The 21698-nt window shown below is 37.8% G+C and overlaps 3 protein-coding genes and 1 pseudogene across 3 annotated transcripts; all 4 read left to right on the top strand.

The window, feature by feature from the left end:
* The first annotated feature begins 705 nt into the window (after positions 1 to 705).
* Positions 706 to 1320, top strand: LOC146373632 (uncharacterized). The gene has a single exon (XM_084950122.1). The coding sequence runs from the start codon at positions 706 to 708 to the stop codon at positions 1318 to 1320; it is 615 nt and encodes a 204-aa protein (XP_084806248.1).
* A 670-nt stretch (positions 1321 to 1990) lies between these two features.
* LOC146373631 (extracellular calcium-sensing receptor-like) lies at positions 1991 to 5771 on the top strand (annotated as a pseudogene).
* A 151-nt stretch (positions 5772 to 5922) lies between these two features.
* Positions 5923 to 8963, top strand: LOC146373630 (extracellular calcium-sensing receptor-like). The gene is made up of 6 exons (XM_084949752.1): positions 5923 to 6011; positions 6139 to 6421; positions 6537 to 7109; positions 7470 to 7592; positions 7780 to 7903; positions 8065 to 8963. Exons 1-6 carry the CDS (start codon positions 5923 to 5925, stop codon positions 8961 to 8963), a joined length of 2091 nt encoding a protein of 696 aa, XP_084805878.1.
* Positions 8964 to 14731: 5768 nt separating this feature from the next.
* On the top strand, positions 14732 to 20543 carry LOC146373629 (extracellular calcium-sensing receptor-like). Its single transcript, XM_084950121.1, has 7 exons — positions 14732 to 14820; positions 14965 to 15250; positions 15421 to 15993; positions 16333 to 16455; positions 16687 to 16810; positions 17048 to 17942; positions 20348 to 20543. Exons 1-7 carry the CDS (start codon positions 14732 to 14734, stop codon positions 20541 to 20543), a joined length of 2286 nt encoding a protein of 761 aa, XP_084806247.1.
* Positions 20544 to 21698: the final 1155 nt, after the last annotated feature.

Raw genomic sequence — 21698 nt, 5'->3', positions numbered from 1 at the left:
TAAAATGAATCCTACTGTATAGAAAATGAGATGTAAATTTAGAGCACTGAAACATTTTTGCTCATGCCAATTCAATACAAATTGCACAGATAATCCTATGTATTATCTGTAATTAGCCTTCATCCAGAAATAATCTAATCATTAAAGGATACATTTAAATTACAGAAATACCTGCCCATCTGTTCTTCTGAGATCTCTGGCACATTGAACCCACATTATTACTCTTGTCCTGGTGTACCACCAGAAAAAAAATGGATTGTATATGCATCTGTAATGTGTACTTTAAGGGCAAACTCATTCTCGTTCCTGTATATAAAGACCCCAAATTCCACAGTGTGTTAATATTTTAATGTTGCTGACAACAAAATGAGCCAAGAATCCTTTGAAAAACTGAAGAGCTTATGTCAAGATTAGCTGCAATAAGATATGTGTGCAATTAATATGTCAAATTGTGTGTTTTGAGATTTTCGTTTTGTCCATCTCCATTTGTTGTGTCTATGATGACTGTCCAATAACAGATTATTTTTTTATTTCATCAGCAGATGTCATCCAAGGTCTATTCAACACACTACCCAAAAGAAGTGTTTCTAACACCAGCAGGTAATAAACAAATAAATACACAAGTTCCTTAATACCGTGCCTGAACAGTTGTATAAAAAAGCGTAACTTTCTTTTCATACAGATGGCGTCAGAGTTACTGTTTACATGGGCAAAATTGTGCAGCCAACAGATTCCAGTAAATGGGTGGGCAAAATTGTTCAGGCAGCTCTGTTGCTGTTTGCAGTGCACATGACAAGAATAGAAATGTCATCAAGCAGAGACAGCCTGCATCATAACTGCAACTTTTCTGCATCAGTCAACATCTACCAGCCATCTCAGTGGTGTATAATACTTGCATGCTTGACCTGTATAGTGGGGAGAACTTTTCATGTATTAATTATCCTCAAGGCAGCTCATCCTGTCATGAAATTGTTTTTTTCAACACGCTATCGATTAAATGCCCAACTTGTTGCTGTGTTGCTCATCTGGCTGACCTTTAGTATTTTTCTCCTCAATAATAACATGAAACATATGTCAAAAGACCTACTTATTGAGGGAACTGATGGATCAGCACTGAGATCCTGGGGTGTGTTAAGACAGATAGAACTATTAGCTACTTTGTGCTGTGTGTTAGTTTCCCTTTCAAGTTTGCGACAATCCATCCTAACAAAAGTCAGTTTCTTGAGTATCCTTTTTCATGTGCAACTGGTCACCTGCCACCAGAATTCTAGGATTCCAACAAAGTATCTCTTAATTGTCAAGATCAATAGGTTAATTTGAAGGTCATTTTCAAGCATCCATCTCTCTCCACTACAGCTGTCATATGAAATGTGAAAACAAAATGAACATTTGTATTAATGCAGATTAAAGATGTATAATAAAAGCATCCGTCTGTGTCCTCTTGTACGCCATTTTCCTGTTCTTTTTTTTGCTTGTTTGCTCCTTGTGGAAAGAAACATTACTCAGAAGAGTGCGTAGAGCACGTCCCATTAATATTGGTCCAAGAAGTATTGCTTTTATGTTTTTTTAAACACAATTCCATTTTTTTTCACATGAATACAAATATTGTTGTTTGTATATGAACAAAGCACCATCATCAGATAAGAAAAAAACACAATTTGATGCCAGAAACAGTAATAAACAGATAGAATATCTGGCCAGTTAAAAATGAAATACTGATTAGATTACATAATCAAATGTACTTCAGAATATCACACATAATATAGAGTTAATATTAAACCAATATACCATGAAGTATTGTTTAGATTCTCAAAGAACATTTGAATTGCTTGTCTTTTACAAGTCAAATAGCAGAAGTAGAGATAGAAGTAGTTTCAGTGATGCAAAATAACAAAATAATCTTTTGAGAATGGGGAAAGTGCTCACAATCGAAAACTATAAAAGGTCAGCTCCGAGCACACAACTACTTCAGTGAAGGGGAGGGCAGCTCATGATGAGTATGATCACTTTGATTTTATTCACTCTGCTGGCAAGGATAAAGTCTGACAACCATACATGCAGACTGATTGGACAGACAGGATTCATGGAGTTTTCTAAAGAAGGTGATTTAATTATAGGAGGAGTTTTCTCTATGTCTAGTACAAGGACACTTATAGATAATAACTACCAAGCACTTCCATACACATACTGCACAAAGTAAGTGAATATGATTAAAATAAATAAATAACACCTGTATGTTATGCTAGTAGAATACTTCATGTCTTTCTGATATAGTGCATTATGATAATGTGAAATATTTTTTTTATGTGTAGAGCATCAACAGTTGACACTTTCTTTACAGACGGAATGACAGGGAACTGAAATTTGCCAGGACAATGATTTTTACTGTGGAGGAGATCAATAGAGATGCTATACTGCTTCCTGGAGTGAGTCTGAGTTATAGGGTGTATAATGGCTGCGGGAGTGAAAACCTAATACGGGCAGCTGTAGAGGCTATAAGTGGAGAGAATTCAAAAAGCTGCAGGGATCAGGTCCAGGCTCTAGTTGGCCATTCTTCATCAGGAGTAAGTGGAGACATAAACCTCATATTAAGTTCACTATCAGTTCCACAGGTGAGCAAAAATGACTGGGAGGGATAACTTTTGAATACTGTTTATTGAGTTTGTCTATCTTTAAAACATAAAAAGGATTGTTGTGTTTGCTTTTTTTTTTTTTTTTTTTTTTTTTGAAGGTGGTTCACCTTTCAACCTGTGCTTCCTTAAGTGACAGAAGACTTTACCCCACCTTCTTCAGAACGGTGCCAAGTGACCGCTACCAAATCAGTGGTCTAGCACAGCTTATGAGATATTTTGACTGGCGCTGGGTGGGAGTTATTTATTCAATAGGCATGTACTCAGGGGATGGTACAGCTGACTTTGTTAAGGAAGCAAAGAAAGAAGGCATATGTATTGAATACAGTCTTCCCTACTCACAAACAAGCAAAAAACTTTTCAGTGTTATTCTAGACACACTACTGGAGTCCTCATCAAATGTGGTCCTCTTGTTTATGTCCTTGTCTTATGCCAAATCATTCCTGTCAGAAATTGAAACTTATAAAATAACTGGAAAGCAGTGGATTGGCACAGAGTCATGGATAATGCAACCAGACCTGGCTTCTGCTGACAGAAAGCACGTTTTACATGGGGCAATGGGCTTTGCGCTCCCTCAGGCATCCATACCAGGTCTTGGAGAATTCTTACTTGGTTTGAAGCCTTCTGATGAGCCACAGAGTGCATTAATTAAAGCTTTCTGGGAGGAATTCTTTGACTGCAGCTACTCTCCGTCAAACACTTCTACTATGTGTACTGGTGCAGAGGACCTGCGAACCGTCTCAAATGATTACACAGATGTGGCATATTTCAGGGAAGAGAATAATGTATATAAAGCGGTGTATTCAGTAGCATATGCCCTACACACTCTACTGCAATGTCAGAATGGCTCAAATCCTACAACAGGGAAGCTTTGTGTGAACAAAAATGAGGTTCAACCTAAGTTGGTAAGTCCTAATATATTGAAATTATTTGATCTTTGTCTCTAATCATTAAATTTATTGTTGTTTTCTGTTAAAATCTGACTATTTAATGATTTTATATATGACAAAATGTGCTAATTGTCTTTCTGTAGGTGCTCGAACACATTAAGTATGTGAACTTCACAACTAAGAATGGGGTCAGGGTTTTATTTGATGAATATGGGCAATCGGTTGCCCTCTATGACTTAAATTAGTATTATTGGTCAATACGATGCCTCTTTTCCAAAGGAGGAAAGATTCACACTAAAAGAAGATGTCATCATAGTTTGGGGAGGAAACAGTAGTGAGGTAATTTCCCTCAACACTATGGACATTTCATAGATTTAAAAATAATCTTTTCTTCACAGCAGTTTTAGAAACATTTTAATGTTATTAAGAAAACATATTTTGTGTTTCAGTATTGAGTTTTAACATGTTGAATTTTGCCGAATCAGGTTCCCAGGTCTGTCTGCAGAGAACCATGTCCGCCAGGGACTCGAAAGGCTATAAACAAGAATAAGCCTGTTTGCTGCTTTGACTGCTTTAAATACCCCGAGGGAACAATTAGTAATCAGACAAGTGAGTAAGGATACCTATTTAAAATCAGTTCTAGTGTCCTGAATGAATATATATCAAAAACATTTAAATATCTGAACCACCGAATGTTTCAATTGATTATATATCTTGGATATACTATACTTATATTTTCTGTCATTTACATCTGTCACAGATTCTCCTGATTGTTTGCTCTGTCCACCTGAATTTTGGCCAAATGAAAACAGAGACAAGTGTCTTCCAAAACCTACTGAATACCTTTCCTACAAAGAGATCATGGGGGCACTTTTAACTGCATTTAGTTGTATTGGTGTGTTTTTAGCACTAATGATATCAGTAATATTTTTGACTCATAAAGAGACTCCTATTGTAAGAGCAAACAACTCTGAGCTGAGCTTCCTGCTGTTATTCTCACTGAAACTGTGTTTCCTGTGTTCTCTGACGTTCATCGGGCGTCCCTCCGAGTGGTCCTGCATGCTACGACACACAGCATTTGGCATTACCTTCGTTCTCTGTATCTCTTGCGTTCTGGGGAAAACATTAGTGGTTTTAATGGCCTTCAGAGCTACACTTCCAAGCAGTAATGTCATGAAGTGGTTTGGGCCTGTACAACAGAGGCTCACTGTTCTGATATTTACTCTGATTCAGGTTATGATATGTATACTTTGGCTAACAATAAACCCCCCATTCCCAAACATGAACATTGACTACTATAAAGAAAAGATCATCTTAGAGTGTGCTCTGGGTTCAGCTGTTGGATTCTGGTCCACACTTTTTCTGTCAATTGTTCTGTCTGTCCTGCTCACATCTCCAATGGTTGTACACGTTGTCATTAACGTGGCTTCACTCCACATCAGCCACGACAGTTTGCTAGCTAAAACACCGGTGTCGGCACATAAGGACGCTGTCATAGCCTGTCAACGACATTGATTAGCTGCGTATATACGAATGTGAATCGCATTATTGGCTGGACTATCTGATTGGGGGGCATCATTCTAATCCCATTCGGGAGCAGCCAGTCACTCACTGACTAACACTGCAAAACAGAATTGTTAAAGTATTAATTTTAATTTCAATTCAGGTTAGATTTTTTTTTGTGCGCAACGCAGATTTTCTGTGAGCAGAGACCGTGCCAGCAGTGCGCAATTGCGCACGCGCACAGCTTAGAGGGAACATTGGTAAAGACATAGTCTATCCTTTGTTAAGCACAACCTGCAAAATCGAAACAATTATTAATAACTTTAACCTCAGATAATCCCAGTTTCATGTAAAATGATGATCTGAGATGTTCAGGTAATATAATGTATACTTTATTAATCCCCGTGGGGAAATTGCTTCAGTTTAAGACATTGCAGATATCCCTACAATACAATAATACAAAGTGCCATGAGGTGACTGTTGTTGTGATTTGGCACTGTATAAATGAAACTGAATAAAATTGAATAGATACTTACTTACTATTCAGTACATTATTTGCATTTGACACTCTTTGAATTATCAGTGTGTTGAATAAACTGCTTTATCTGTAGGGAATTGATTACATGTGGACACGTCTGTTACGTTACATGCAGCACTGGATATGTGAACCTTCTTTTGAGCAGTCACCTTTTCTTGTTGTGCTCAGATTGCTGCCTTGGGATATTTGCCTTTGTCCAGCTCATTATAAAAGCTCAATCCTCATCTGATTTTAGAAGTGCAGTGTAAACATGCAGAGAACTGTTTTTGTTTTTCTTTCCATACAGTACTTGAGCACAGTTTCTGGCTGTGAGCTGCTTGGCAAATTTAACATGCCAAGTTTGTTTGAGCAGGGTGACATAATGATCGGTGGGATTTTTCCAGTTTTTAACAAAGAGGTCAGCAGCACTTATACTTTTGAGAGTGAGCCTCCTGGAGTGAATTGTGCAGTGTAAGTCTTGATACATTAGACTTCTCCATACATGCTTCTTTACGCTTGCATCTTTAATGTTATGTTACATACAATTGTTCAGCAGCAATTCTATAATTGTGATTTTTTTTGTAATGACACATTTTAGGTTTGACCTGCGAGCTTTTCGATGGACACAGGCGATGATGTTTGCTGTTGCAGAAATCAACAATGATCCTGCTTTCCTTCCAAATATATCTCTTGGTTATAGGATCCTTAACTCATGCTCATCTCCTACTAACACTTTACGTGCTGCACTAACACTAGCTAGCAGACCACAGGGGATAAAAGCTACTGCTTGTTCTCCAACAATATCTTCAGTCATAGCAGAGGCAGGATCATCTCAGTCCTTAGCTGTCGCTGGAACTCTTGGACCATTTCAAGTGCCAATAGTAAGAGATAAATTTGTTTATTAAGCGATGTTAAGGCTTTGTTATGCTTTATTAGGCAATGTCTTAGAATATTTTCATCACATTTTGTTGGTGTTGCTTTTTCCTTCCACTACAGGTAAGTTACTTCTCAACGTGTGCTTGTCTGAGTGACAGAACTAAATATCCTACATTTTTTAGAACAATCCCCAGTGACTACTTCCAGGCAAAGGCATTGGCTGCACTGGTCAAACATTTTGGATGGCAGTGGATTGGAGCCATACAGTCAGATAATGATTATGGACGTAATGCAATTCTTGCTTTTAAGCAGGAGGTTGAAAAGCTTGGGGTTTGCATTGCTTTTGTTGGGTCAGTTCTACGTACATATACAAGGGATAAAATTCTAGACGCTGTAGAAATGATTAAACAGTCGTCTGTCAAAGTAATTCTAGCTTTTGCTCCTGAGGGTGACTTTTCTCCTTTGATGAAGGAAGTAGTAAAACAAAACATTACAGGGATCCAGTGGCTTGGTAGTGAGGCTTGGATAACAGCACCTCAGCCCTCCACACCTGAAATATACACAGCTTTTGGTGGCGCCCTCGGATTTGTAATGCAGAAGATGGCTATTCCTAAACTTAAACACTTTCTTATAAGTAATAGTCCTTATAAAGATCCACATGCACCTTTTGTGAAGGAGTTCTGGCAGATAATGGTGGGTTGCACTCCTGTTTTGCCAGGGGTACATGCAGATATTGAGGACACAACCAAAAGATGTACAGGCAATGAAACATTAATGAATTCCGAGCATGTTTTCTTCAATGTCACAGAGCTCAGAGTGACCTATAATGTCTATAAAGCAGTTTATGCTATTGCACATGCTCTGCATCAGCTGGTATTTTGCCAACCAGTTGGAGCAAAAACAGTAAATCCATGTTTGAATCTTTCAGAAATTCGGCCCAAGGAGGTGAGAAATAATCAACTGAAATTTTTCTGAATTACTAGATAAGTTATATTATAATTAGTAATTTATAATCTTATAAAAATCTAATGAATAATCACTCTGTTTTTTCAGGTCAGTAATAGCTTGCAAAAAGTGAATTTCATAAATCAGTTTGGAGATAAGGTGTTTTTTGATGAGAATGGCGATCCTCCTGCTTCTTATGAAATTATTAACTGGCAGTTGACAAATGGAAAAGTGCAACATGTGACACTTGGTAATTTTACATCTGCTGCAAATGGTGATTACAAGCTCAGCATCGAAGAGGAGAAAGTAGTGTGGAGGACAGGAAAAATGGTAATTATACTGTAATTTTCCATTGCAGTATTGAATTTGACAACTATATGTTCTCCTGAATGTTAATGTGACATGTCTTTTGCCACAGGTCCCCACATCGGTGTGTTCTAATGTTTGTCCAGCAGGAACCAGGAAAGCTCAAATTAAGGGAAAACCTATATGTTGTTTTGACTGTGTACCCTGTGCTGAGGGAACTATAGCCAACTCAACAGGTATGCTATACCGCCCCCCAGTCCCACTCATCCTGCCAAAAAGAACAAAACAAAAGACATAGTGTGATGTACTCAGTGTTTGTTTATGTTTCAGGTTTAAAAAAATCTATGCACATCTAGATACACAACACAGCCTTTCTATTTATCTTCAACAGGTGCAGCAGACTGCACACCTTGTCCAAAGGAATACTGGTCCAATGAGAGAAAAGATGATTGCATTCCTAGAACAATTGAGTTCCTGAAATATCATGAGCCCATGGGTATAGCTCTAACACTTGTATCCCTGTTAGGGGCCTCTCTCTCCTTGGCGACAATGGTGGTTTTTATCAACTACAGAGAAACTCCCGTGATAAAAGCCAGCAACTTTGAGCTGAGCTCTTTCTTATTGTTTTCTCTTTTTCTGTGTTTTCTCTGTCCTCTAACTTTCATTGGTATGCCAACAGTCTGGACATGCATGCTGCGCCACACCACTTTTGGTGTGACATTTGCCCTTTGCATTTCCTGTGTCTTGGGAAAAACCATTGTTGTTGTCACAGCCTTCAAAGCCACATTTCCTGGCAACAAAGTTGCTGGAAAGTTTGGTCACGCACAACAAAGAATTATTGTTTGCTCCTGCACTTTGATTCAAATAGTAATATGTGTGTTGTGGCTGACTTTAAACCCACCTTACCCACATAAGTTGTTTACATACAGCAATAGGATGATTGCTCTAGAATGTAACACAGGCTCTGAGTTTGCTTTTTATGCAGTGTTGGGATACATAGGGATCCTTGCAATCATTTGTTTGATCCTGGCATTTATGGCAAGAAAACTTCCTGATAATTTCAATGAAGCCAAATTGATCACATTCAGCCTGCTGATATTCTGTGCTGTGTGGATTACCTTCATCCCAGCATACATCAGTTCTCCTGGAAAGTTCACTGTAGCTGTAGAAATATTTGCAATTTTGTCCTCAGCTTTTGGCTTATTAATTTGTATTTTTGCACCCAAGTGTTACATAATATTTCTTAAGCCAGAAAAAAATACCAAGAAACATGTCATGGGAAAAAGTATTAAGTAAAAAAATATATAATTCCTCAATTTTAAAACACCAGTTTTATGTTTCTAAATGCATGTCGAATAGGTGCTGGAGCTTATCCCAGCCATCATAGGGCAAGCCAGGGGGATAATATCCAGGTGGGTTAGGCTGTTGATTTTCTTTACTCATTTCAGGTATCACCAGCAAAATAGTTGCATGTTGAATCATCTGGGAATTTACCCAGATTTATTTATTTATTTAGACCGAGATCTTGACCTCCCCAATGTTCAGCACAAAATTATGCCAATGGGGCAAGAGGAGGGGTACACCCTGGACAGACTGCCAGTCTTTTGGAAGGCTAACACAGAGGCACGTGGCTGCATGTGGTCTTTGGACTGTGGGCAGAAGCCAAAGTACGTGGACAGAACCCATGTAAACACGGGGGAGAACATGCGAACTCCACACAGAAAGGTCCCAGCCAGACATTGGTGTCAAACAGTGCTAACCACCATGCCATCATGCTGCCTTTGAAATATATGTATATTTCAATAATAGATATTGAGCCACTTAATATTGTAAATACTTTATGTACAAAATTACAGTACACTGCAAAACATTAAATGTGCTGCAGAAAGAAATGGATGTGAGTAATTATTTGCATACCTGTCTATTTACATTTTATTTTCACACAACATTTAGGGAGCTTCAGTTGGATGTTTACAGTTTAAATAATGATGGCTGGCAGAAGGAACTTTAATGACTTTTCTGTTTTACTCTTCCAGTGGCTGTTCTCATTTTTACTTAGAAAATGCCCATTTAAAAATTTTCCAGCTGCCTATAGAGCTACTATTAATGGAGGACCTACAGCTAAATTCAGAATGACAGAAAGAATAGAAAAAAGCTTTACTCAATTAGATTCATGGAATTTGTTTGAGGTTCAGTGCAATTACAGGCAGATCTAACTATTTTAATAGGCAGAGATCATTTGGAAGAACTGAACATGTATTATTGTAGGGTCTACCTTGAGGTGTTGTTATGATTTGGTACTGTATACCGTATTTTTCGGACCATAAGGTGCACCGGATTATAAGGCGCACTGTCGATGAACGGGTCTGTTTTCATACATAAGGTGCACGGATTATAAGGCGCATTAAGCGAAACAAAACAGTCAGATAAATCAAATTTTACTTGACTCATTCTTATTGCTTCCTCCACTTCTGTACCATTGATTTGAATTCTCTCGCAGCTGCTGTATTCCCATGTTTTTGCAGTATATTAATGACTAACCTCATATTGTGGATGGATTATCACAGTTGTTCTCGTGACTAAAGTTTGGTCCGTTTACAGCATCCTGTCATGCGATTGCATTTGTCCCTCACCATCTGGAACACTCACATTAACTTTTATCGAGTGGAAAAAAGCTAGCATTCATCCTCCAGCTTCACTGTGTTTATGTTATGCTAACATAGCTGTGTCGCAAGCGATCACATAGCACATCATTATATACCAGCTAGTCCAACTTCAGTAACCCTACAAATGTCACTGCTGTTTAGTTTTCTGTCTTCATTTATGTTGGAAGTGATAGCAGAGCTGTACCTTCTAATCTCTCAGTCAGAACATGGTATATCATGTTTAGGTTGAAGCTAGCGAGCTAACTTCTAACTGAAATTTAATAAATTCTGTTTTCATTGATGCCTGGATGTTAAACTCAATTGTTACACCTGGCAAAGCAGCAACGCTGATCATTTTATCAAAGATGAAAGAATTTAGAGTTTTTAACTCTCAGTGATGCCGCAGTGTACGTTTGACTTTGGGACCTGAAGTGGATGGAGTTTTGGACCCAGATTACTCCGCGAGGCTCTTGACTACGGTAGACGTAATGCTCCGACAATCCATCAAGCGGTGCAGTTCGTAGCTTACCAAAGTCGTACTAAAACATTTTTTGACATATTTTTGAGCGCCCTGTACCACAAAAAATCAGTTCGAGATCAGTAAGCACAACCAGAATTCATACATAAGGCGCACCGGATTATAAGGTGCACTGTCAATTTTTGAAAAAAATTAAAGGATTTTAAGTGCGCCTTATAGTGCGGAAAATGCAGTAAATAAAATTGAACTGAATTGAAGTTTATTGAAATTAATTGAATTAGGTGATTAGACTCAGATGACCCATCGTGGCAGAAGTAAATTAAAGTAAGTAAAGTAAAATGTTATTTATATAGCACCTTTCTAGATAAAAAGATCACAAAGTGCTTCACAACGGGATGACAGAGTATAAAACAGAAATAGACAAAAGTTAACAAAATGCAATTCTAAAAAGATGCGTTTTTAGTTGTTTTTTAAATGAGTCCACAGACCTTAAACTCAGACGAAGAGAGTTCCACAGTCTGGGGGCTACAGTGGCAATAGCTCTATCTCCCTTGGTTCTCAGCCTTGTATGCTGAATAACAAGTAGGCCCTGATCACATGATCTCAGGGACCTCCTAGGGACATAGGGCTGTAAAAGTTTAGTAATGTAGGCTGGTGATTGTCCATGAAGAGCTTTAAAGGTCAGAACCAGAATCTTAAAATGCACTCTGAATTCAACGGGGAGCCAATGGAGCTGTAGTAGCAACAGTGTCACATGAGAGTACTTAGATGTTTTGGTCAGAAGCCTTTCTGCAGCATTTTGGACAATTTGCAGACGCTCCAGGGAGCCCTTGCTTAGACAAGTGAACAATGAGTTACAGTAGTCCAAACTAGTGCAAACTGAAATGAATGAATATGCAATAACAATGTCCAATTCAGAATGAGATAGAATAGGGCTTAATTTAGAAATGTTTCTTAAATGATAGAAGCAGGACCAAACCAGAGATTTGAGTGAAGATCCAAAGTAAGAGCAGAGTCACAAATTACCCCTAGGTTCCCGATAGATGATTTCACAAATGTTGAAAGAGGACCAAGAGCATTCATTATCATAGGTACATGTCTGTCAGGACCACATACAAGGACTTCAGTCTTTTCTTCATTAAGTTGAAGGAAGTTGTCAGCCATCCAACCTTTGATGGATTCTAAGCACTCATTTAGAATCTGCAGCTTTGACACATCTTGGGGTTTAACAGAACAGAATCCTAGCAGCAATAGGATATAGGGCATGATCCGAAGGGCCAGCTCTGTTCTAGGATGCCCTCTGGACCCAGTGGAGGTGGTGAGTGACAGGAGAATGGTGGCTAAGCTGTCATCACTCCATGCAGCAGACTGTGACAGCACTGAGCAGCTCCTTCAGTGGGAGACTGCGGCACCCACGGTGTGGGACGGAGAGATTTCGCAGGTCTTTCCTCCCCACTGCTGTCAGACTCCACAATAAAGACTTTAACTGATCAAACACACACATCCACACATGTGCAATAACACTAAGTGCAATAATCTTTTCTGTCATCGTTGTATTTTTACTCAGTTGTATATAGCATTTGTATTCTATTTTTATCTTATTGTATATTTATTTTATTTTATTCTACTGTATATAGTATTTTATTTTATTCTATTCTGTACAGTTGTGTACTGTATTTATTCTTATTGTATCCTAATTTTTGCCTCATAACTTTTGCACTGTCCACTTCCTGCTGTGACAAAACAAATTTCCCACGTGTGGGACTAATAAAGGTTATCTTATCTTATCTTATCTTATCTTATGATCTCCTGGAGTTTGAACACTGGTGATGGTAAAGATGTAGACTTGATGGAGCTCTGAATGACTCAGTTGAGGTGGAGATGGGAAGGGGGTGGGTTGCACGAATGAGAGTCTGAAAAGGAGAATGATAGAGCACTGACATGGCCATGCCATCATATTAGATTCTTCTTCATTAGCCATCTTCTTGATGGGACCTGCAAAAAGACTAAAGGCCCCAACTTACAACGTATATAATACAAAACTCTCCATAAACACTATACAGGACAAAGCATGTTCCAAATGGGGGTTACACACTCAAACATATGCATCCACTGTAGTGATGGGATTTCCGGCTCTTTTTAGAGAACTGGCTCTTTCAGCTCGGCTCACTAAAAAGAGCTGCTCTTTCGGCTCCCAACCGGCTCTTCAGGTTGTTTTGTTGCTTTAATTAATTTATTACTAACAACAATATAAAACTATGCACAAAAGGAATCACTAATGTAAAAAAAACAAAAAAAAACCAGTGGTTTTATTTATATATATGTTTATATATAAATATATACGGTGGCCCCTAGAGACAAAGGATGTACAAACTCCAAAAAGCACGTACAAATTCCAAAACACACTTCTAGCGTTAACTGAACTTCCAAAACAGAGCTACCTAGATCACTTAAATTACACAATTGAAAGCATATGTGTATTGTTTGTGTATTTGTAGACAGGCACTCATATATATTCAAATAATTTAAAAAAAAAAGTTCATTTACCTGTTACTACCACACACCAAATCCGGTCGTTGGTGTAGCCACCAGGTAACAAAAGCTCAACACTGCCCCTAGCATCCTCGAGCACTTCTGTTGTGTTTTGTACATGTTTTGGAGTTTGTACGTGCTTCATAGTTTTTATGTGTTTTGGAGTTTGTACGTGCTTTGTCTCTAGGGGCCACCGTAAATATACTTTTATATATTCACTCCACATAAAATGTAATAAATAAATTATATAATACAAAAACCAACTATTTACATTTCAACTTTTAACTATTTAAATTTTCAGCTTTTTCCTTTTCTCACAGAATGCAGTTAATTTGTAACAAGGTAATGATATGCATGTTAGCTAGTTAGTTGAGTCTCAAAGCAAAGCCAATGAGAATCAATAAGAGAATTGATAAGGAATCCAGCCGACAAATTATATCAATAATGTAATCAGAATCATTAAATTCTAATCAATTCCCATCCCTATTAATGTATCGTGATGAGAAATGTCTCTAAAAGTGGACAAAATTTTCTAAAGAAGGGTAGATCTAACGAACAAGTAAGGCCGCACAACACAGCCTTGTGCAGTACTGTAAAAATTAAAATTAGAAATGAGTTTTTTCAAAGTTTTTTCAGCACCCAACACAAACAACAAGAGTGTAGAAATGAAAAGTATTGTATCACACAGTCAAGAATATAAACAAATGCAGACATTCTTGCAATGGAATGACATGCGTGGCTACAGTCATCAACATGATCATCTTGTTAAAAAAATTCAGGATACTATATAATAATTTTAGCATGCCTGTTTTTAAAGTAATGAATATGCATAAATAGTTTAATCATGCATGCAGTGTTATGCAGCAATTAATATCTTAATTACTGAAAAGCCAGTGCTGTGCTTTGCAGGCATTTCACATCAATAGCTTCCACAATAAACTGTTGTGGAAGAAATGACTGTCTCTTTCTTGAGGAGACACAACATATATTATTCTCACCAACCACAAATGTATACTGTAGTCCTAAACACAAAACTCTTGACATCAAACTCTTGGTCATCTACAGGTTATATGTGGAAGTCTGTGTAGAAGAAATGTGAATTTTTACTGACAAAAGACAAAATAGATTACTGACATTTGAAAATATATAATGAGTAGAGCAATTATTTTCCTTGTTGTTTCAAGCTTACCAATCTGAAATCACTGTGCCCTTTGGGAAATGAGAGAATGTCTGACTACATCTAATACTGTCGTTATAAGAACTGTGCTCTCATGCATATATGATAATAGAGCACAAACATGAAAAGAGGTATCATCTTATTCCTCTGTATCCTCACCATGAACACAGTATCTGGCTGTGAACCGTTTGGCAGGTTTGATATGCCAAGTTTGTTTAAGGAAGGTGACGTAATGATCGGAGGAATCTTCCCGATTTTGATCAAAGAAATACTCAGCACTTCTACATTTGATAAGGAGCCGCCTAGAGTGCAGTGTGAAGGGTATGATTTAACACAAACTTTTTTGTTCATTTGTCATGCATGTATGTTTATTTGTGTTTTAATTCTTGAGATTGTAGTGTACATACATGTAAAGCAAAAGCTTGGTTACTTTATGACTTGTATCAATCACTAAAATGTCTTTAGGTTTGACCTGAGAGTTTTTCGATGGACACAGGCAATGATATTTGCCATTGAAGAAATCAACAATGATCCTGCTCTGCTTCCAAACATATCTCTTGGCTATAGCATACTTAACTCTTGCGCATCTCCAACAAATGCTTTACGTGCTGCACTAACACTGGCTAGTGGAGCAGAGGAGGTAGATGTATCTTCTCATTGCCCTCCAGCTATATCTGCTCTCATAGCAGAATCTGGGTCATCTCAGTCAATAGCTGTGGCTGGAATTCTTGGACCATTTCATATGCCAATAGTAAGAGATAACTAGACAATAAGAAACAATTATATGTTTTATGATGCTGCGTGCCAATAGTAAAAGAGATAAAACTGTATGTTTTATGCCATGTGATATATGTGATATTTTGGCATTGTATGATGTATTGTTGCATGCACACTGTTTCAGTGTTCTTTTCTCTTTTATAGATCAGCTACTTCTCAACGTGTGCTTGTCTGAGTGACAGAACTAAATATCCTACGTTTTTTAGAACAATCCCCAGCGACTATTTCCAGGCAAAAGCTTTGGCTGCACTGGTCAAACATTTTGGATGGCAGTGGATTGGAGCCATACAGTCAGATAATGATTATGGACGTAATGGAATTCTTGCTTTTAAGGAAGAGGTTGAAAAGTTTGGGATTTGCTTTGCTTTTGTGGGTACAATTCTACGTACATACACTAAAGACAGATTTTTGAAAGTTGTGGAAATAATAAAACAGTCGTCTGTCAAAGTAATTTTGGCTTTTGTACCTGAAGGTGACTTTTATCCTTTGATGAAAGAAATTGTGAACCAGAACATTACAGGAATTCAGTGGATCGCAAGTGAGGCCTGGATAACAGCATCTCGACCATCCACACCTGAAATATACACAGCTTTTGGTGGCGCCCTTGGATTTGTTGTGCAGAAGATGGCTATTCCAAATTTCAAACACTTTCTTACAAGTATTAGTCCTTATACAGATCCACATGCACCTTTTGTGAAGGAGTTCTGGGAGATTATGGTGGGTTGTATGCCCGTTTTACCAGGAGCACGCACAAGTACTGATGACACAACCAAAAGATGTACAGGCAATGAAACATTAATGAATTCCGAGCATGCTTTCTTCAATGTCACAGAGCTCAGAGTGACCTATAATGTGTATAAAGCAGTTTATGCTATTGCACATGCTCTGCATCAGCTGGTATTTTGCCAACCAGTTGGAGCAAAAACAGTAAATCCATGTTTGAATCTTTCAGAAATTCAGCCCAAGAAGGTGAGAAATGGTGCAATTGAAAGTTACAATTCTTCTGACTGAAGAAGAAGCTCATAAAAATCTGATAAATAATCTCTTCCTTTCTAGGTCATTAAAAGCTTACAAAGGGTGAATTTCACAAATCAGTTTGGTGATGAGGTGTTTTTTGATGAGAATGGCGATCCTCCTGCTTCTTATGATATCATTAACTGGCAGTTGATAAATGGAAAAGTGCAACATGTGACACTTGGTCATTTTGCATCTGCTGCAAACGGCAATTACAAACTCAATGTCCAGGAGGAGAAGATCGTGTGGAGGACAGGAAAAACAGTAATTCTGATGTCTCTTTTTTTTCCATGCAGTACACTTTTAGTATCTCAACTTTATTTGAATGGTGGCAGTAAGATCATTTCAACACCTATTTATCATTGCTACAATACTTAAACATTTCTTTTGCCACAGGTCCCCACATCAGTGTGTTCTAATGTTTGCCCATCTGGAACCAGAAAAGCTCAAATTAATGGAAAACCAATTTGTTGTTTTCACTGTGTATCCTGTGCTGATGGAACTATAGCCAACTCAACAGGTAGACAAGTAGACCAATATAAGAAGTGTATATGTCTTATCAAATCAAGCACACTCAGTATAATATCACATATTTAGTGTATACGTATAAGTAATATTTAAAATATTAATGTGGTAGGGCAGCATCTTGATTTCTAATTAATTTCACTGCTTTTTTCTGTCAAGGAAGTTAAATCTTTGACTAACACGGTCTCTCAATTCATTATTCACCCTTTCTGTTTATCCTCAACAGGTGCAGCAGACTGCACACCTTGTCCAAAGGAATACTGGTCCAATGAGAGAAAAGATGATTGCATTCCTAGAACTATTGAGTTCCTGAAATATCATGAGCCCATGGGAATAGCTCTAACACTTGTATCCCTGTTAGGGGCCTCTCTCTCCCTTGCCACAATGGTGGTTTTTATCAACTACAGAGAAACTCCCGTGATAAAAGCCAGCAACTTTGAGCTGAGCTCTTTCTTATTGTTTTCTCTTTTTCTGTGCTTTCTCTGTCCTCTCACTTTCATTGGTATGCCAACAGTCTGGATGTGCATGCTGCGCCACACCGCTTTTGGTGTGACATTTGCCCTTTGCATTTCCTGTGTCTTGGGAAAAACCATTGTTGTTGTCACAGCCTTCAAAGCCACATTTCCTGGCAATAAAATTACTGGAAAGTTTGGTCACGCACAACAAAGAATCATTGTTTGCTCCTGCACTTTGATTCAACTAATAACATGTGTGTTGTGGCTGACTTTAAGCCCACCTTACCCACATACGTTGTTCACATACAGCAATAGGATGATTGTTCTCGAATGTAACACAGGATCTGAGTTTGCTTTTTATGTAGTGTTGGGATACATAGGGATCCTTGCAATCATTTGTTTGATCCTGGCATTTATGGCAAGAAAACTTCCTGATAATTTCAATGAAGCCAAATTGATCACATTCAGCCTGCTGATATTCTGTGCTGTGTGGATTACCTTCATCCCAGCATACATCAGTTCTCCTGGAAAGTTCACTGTAGCTGTGGAAATATTTGCAATTTTGTCTTCAGCATTTGGCTTATTAATTTGCATTTTTGCACCCAAGTGTTACATAATATTTCTTAAGCCAGAAAAAAATACCAAGAAATGGGTTATGGGAAAAATTATAAAGTAAAGAAACATGATATTGTTCTGTGTTAAACCTTTATAACCCAAGAATCATACAGGCCGCCTGGAGTTGTCTTCTAATTTTGGGTGTAAAATTACAAAATAATTCAGAGCACGGTGGCATTGTGTTTAGCACTGTTGCCTCACAGAATGAAGATCCTGAGTTCAATTCCACCATCAGGCCAGGGTGTTTCTGTGTGGAGTTGCATGTTCTCCCCGTGGGTTCTCCCCAGGTGCACCGGCTTCCTCCCACAGTCCAAAGACATGCACTTTGTGGGGATAGGTTAATTGGAAAATCTAAATAGCCCATAGGTGTGAATGCAGGAGTAAATGTAAGTGTGAATGGCTGTCTGTCTCTGTTTGTTGGCCCTGTGACAGACTGGCGACCTGTCCAGGGTGTACCTTGCCTCTCGCCCTATGACAGCTGGGATAGGCTCCAGCACCCCCCGCGACCCTGAAAAGGATAAGTGGAAGCGAGTGGATGGATGAATTGATAGCAAAAGTGGTTAACAAGTCATTGTAATGTAAAGCACACATGGTAAAATCTAGGCAGAGCTAATTTTGTTGTCTGTGTTCGGACAACAATACCTTGTATACACAAGGTGCTTTGTACTAACACGAAACACCACATGTGTTTTTTATTAAAAAGCTTGTTTTCTTTTTTTAATGAAATCATTTCAGTTTGGTCTCTAGCACAAACAGTAGCAAAGTTACTTCATTTAAAAGCAACTCTAAAAAAATGGAACCACAGCTGGGTCAGTGGTGAAAAAGGGGTCAGTGATGTTGCCATTTATGTTTTGATTTACATAAGCTATATTTCACTAGTACAGCTATAAGTATTTCAATGTCCTGTAACTTAGTAACACTATCAATGTAGCAATATATGTAACATATATGTTGTATATACGGCCTTTCGTTAAATATATACATTGGGGATATTTTAGACACATCTAGATCATGGCCAGTTTTAAAGAGAAGAAAGATTGATTGAGAGCTCAGACATTGCAATGCATTCTTCATAGTCCCCACCATAACGCACAAATTTCCCCGCCATGGGATCAATAAAGTCTTATCTTATCTTATCGTGCTGTTTTTCATGTAATATAGACATGCACCCCCTCCACAAACACACGTATGGATGTATATAAATAGATAGATAGATAGATAGATAGATAGATAGTTCGTGATGGAGAGAAATAGGCTTTTGTGTACAACATTAAAAGTGTAATGCAATTTAACTTTGAAAAATCAGATGCAAAAAGAATAAATCATAATTTAAAGCAAGATTAACCCACTTATACCATCAATAATTGTATATCCCCTGTCTGTGACCTTGAAAAGTGAAAAACTGTGGTAATTTAAACACCATGGAGCTAAAGCGGTTTTTTTTTTGTTGTTGTTTTTAGGGGTTGTTTTTCCCTGAAATGAAATGAAATTACATTTACTTTTCTATAAGTAAATATTCATTAAAGCCCTGCTGCAGCTATTGTGTGACTTCTAGTTGGTGGTTGAATAAAATTTCCCTAATTACACACCTTCCTCTTTTTTTCCTAAATAAATAAACACAAGTGGATGCTCTTTGAGCTTCTGAAAAGCAAAATAGGTTTAGGCAGAAACTGAAATATAAGTAAAAGAAAACCTCAAAAACTCTCTCTCTCTATGTTATTTATTTGATCAAAAATTTAGTGTGACCATCAACTGGTCCATGTAAAATTGTAAATGTGGGCCATTTTGGAAAGGATGAAGTGACTTTAGTAATGTGTCACTGGGATATCATGCTAAAGTAGCCCACATGGTGAACTATGAATAATTTGTAGGATTGTTGTAAATTGATCCATAAAAATTGTGCAATTGAATTCTTAGTTATTATACAGTCCTGATCAAAAGTTTAAGACCACTTGAAAAATGGCAAAAATTGCTGCCAAGGTGGGATGCAGTAAGACAGTAATTTGGAATTTCTTAAATGATCCTTAGGGTTATGGAACAAAAATATCAAGTGGAAGACCCAAAAATATTTCACCAGCACTGAGCCGGAGGCTCCAATTGGCTGTCAACCAAGACACTGGATGATCCTCAACCGAATTTAAGGCTGTTACTGGTGCCGATTGGAGCCCCATAAACATCAGATGGTATCTGAGACTGAAGGGCTTCAAAAAAAAAAAATGTCTTCAAAGGCCTAGTCTCCTTAAACGCCACAGAACTGACCTTTTGAGCTTTGCAAGAGAGCATCAAACATGGGACCTTAAAGGGTGGAAGAAAGTTTTATTCTCTGATGAGAAAAAATGTAACCTTCATGGTCGTGATGGTTCCCAATATTACTGGCATGCCAAGCAGATCCCACCTGACATGTTTTCGACACGGCACAGTGGACGCAGTACAATAATGGTCTGGGGTGATTTTTCCTTCAGTGGAACAATGGAGCTTCAGGAGGTGCAGGGGCATCAAAAAGCCACTGTCTATGTCCAGATGGTGCAGAGAGCATCCCTCATGACTGAGGGCCCTTGTCTGTGTGGGAACGACAGGGTTTTTCAACAGGACAACGCTACAGTACACAATGCCCGCAGGACAAGGGACTTCGTCCAGGAGAATACCATCACTCTTTAGGACCATCCTGCGTGTTCCCCTAATCTAAATCCAATTGAGAACCTTTGGGGATGGATGGCAAGGGAAGTTCTCTAAAATGGACAACAGTTCCAGACAGTAGATGCCCGCCGTGCGGCCGTCTTCACCACTTGGAGAAATGTTCCCACTCACCTCATGAAAATGCTTGCATCAAGCATGCTGCAACACATTTTATTAATAACAGTGGAGTTACTCATTACTGAGTTCATGTTTGGAACTTTCTGTTTTGGGGGGTGGGTGTGGTTTTTTTTGGAGGTATGGTCCTAAGCTTTTAATAAGCTGTAAAACAACATGTTTCAGTTTAAGTGTTGTTTTCAATAAATTGCATGAGTTTTTGCCATTTTTCAAGTGGTTTTAAACGTTTGATGGGATTTAACTCTTTTAACTCCTCAGCTGTAACATAATCTGCCCCATTTAAAGATCCCATCCACAACCCATTCGGCTCTTTAGTATTTGTTCATCTTTTATGTAATTACACAGTTCCCTATATATATATATATATATATTTATGTATATATATACACACATATATGAATGTATATGTATATATATATATGTATATATATGTTACTCACATCTAGATCGTTCTGGCTGATTTTACAGCAGCCTTCATATTAAAAATATGTGTAAATCATGTGATCATGTTACTAAGCAACACATCAAACCTCAAAATTCATTATATGATGAATAAGCCCATCTAAAGAAGAAAAAAAAAGAACTTTTTTGCTTCTCTGTTTTGCCTGTCCAGTTGCTATTGCTATTATTATTAAATATATCTATTGAAATGGTTTATCGCTGCCCTTAAGATCTGTTATGAGACAAGGAATTGGCACAAAGGTATAGATTACACAAAGTTGTAATTTAATAATAATGCTGCCAATGAATCACGACAGATTTTTTTTCATGCAGTATAGACACACACACACACACACACACACACATGTATGTAGATAGATAGATAGATAGTTTTGTGTACAAAAACAAAAATGTAATGCAATTTAACTTTTAAAAAGCAAAATCGAAAAGAATAATTCATCATTTAAAACTAGATTAATCTACTTATAGGGGCAATAATTGTATTTACCCTGTCTGTGAAAAACTGAAAAACTGAAAGACTATGGATAACTTATACATTAT

This window comes from Perissodus microlepis, chromosome 14 (genome assembly GCF_051167445.1).
Source record: "Perissodus microlepis isolate ML-2025 ecotype Zambia chromosome 14, ASM5116744v1, whole genome shotgun sequence".
In the NCBI taxonomy this organism is placed as follows: domain Eukaryota; kingdom Metazoa; phylum Chordata; class Actinopteri; order Cichliformes; family Cichlidae; genus Perissodus; species Perissodus microlepis.
Note: the sequence above shows the minus strand (reverse complement) of the source record. Positions and strands in the feature narration are given on the sequence as shown.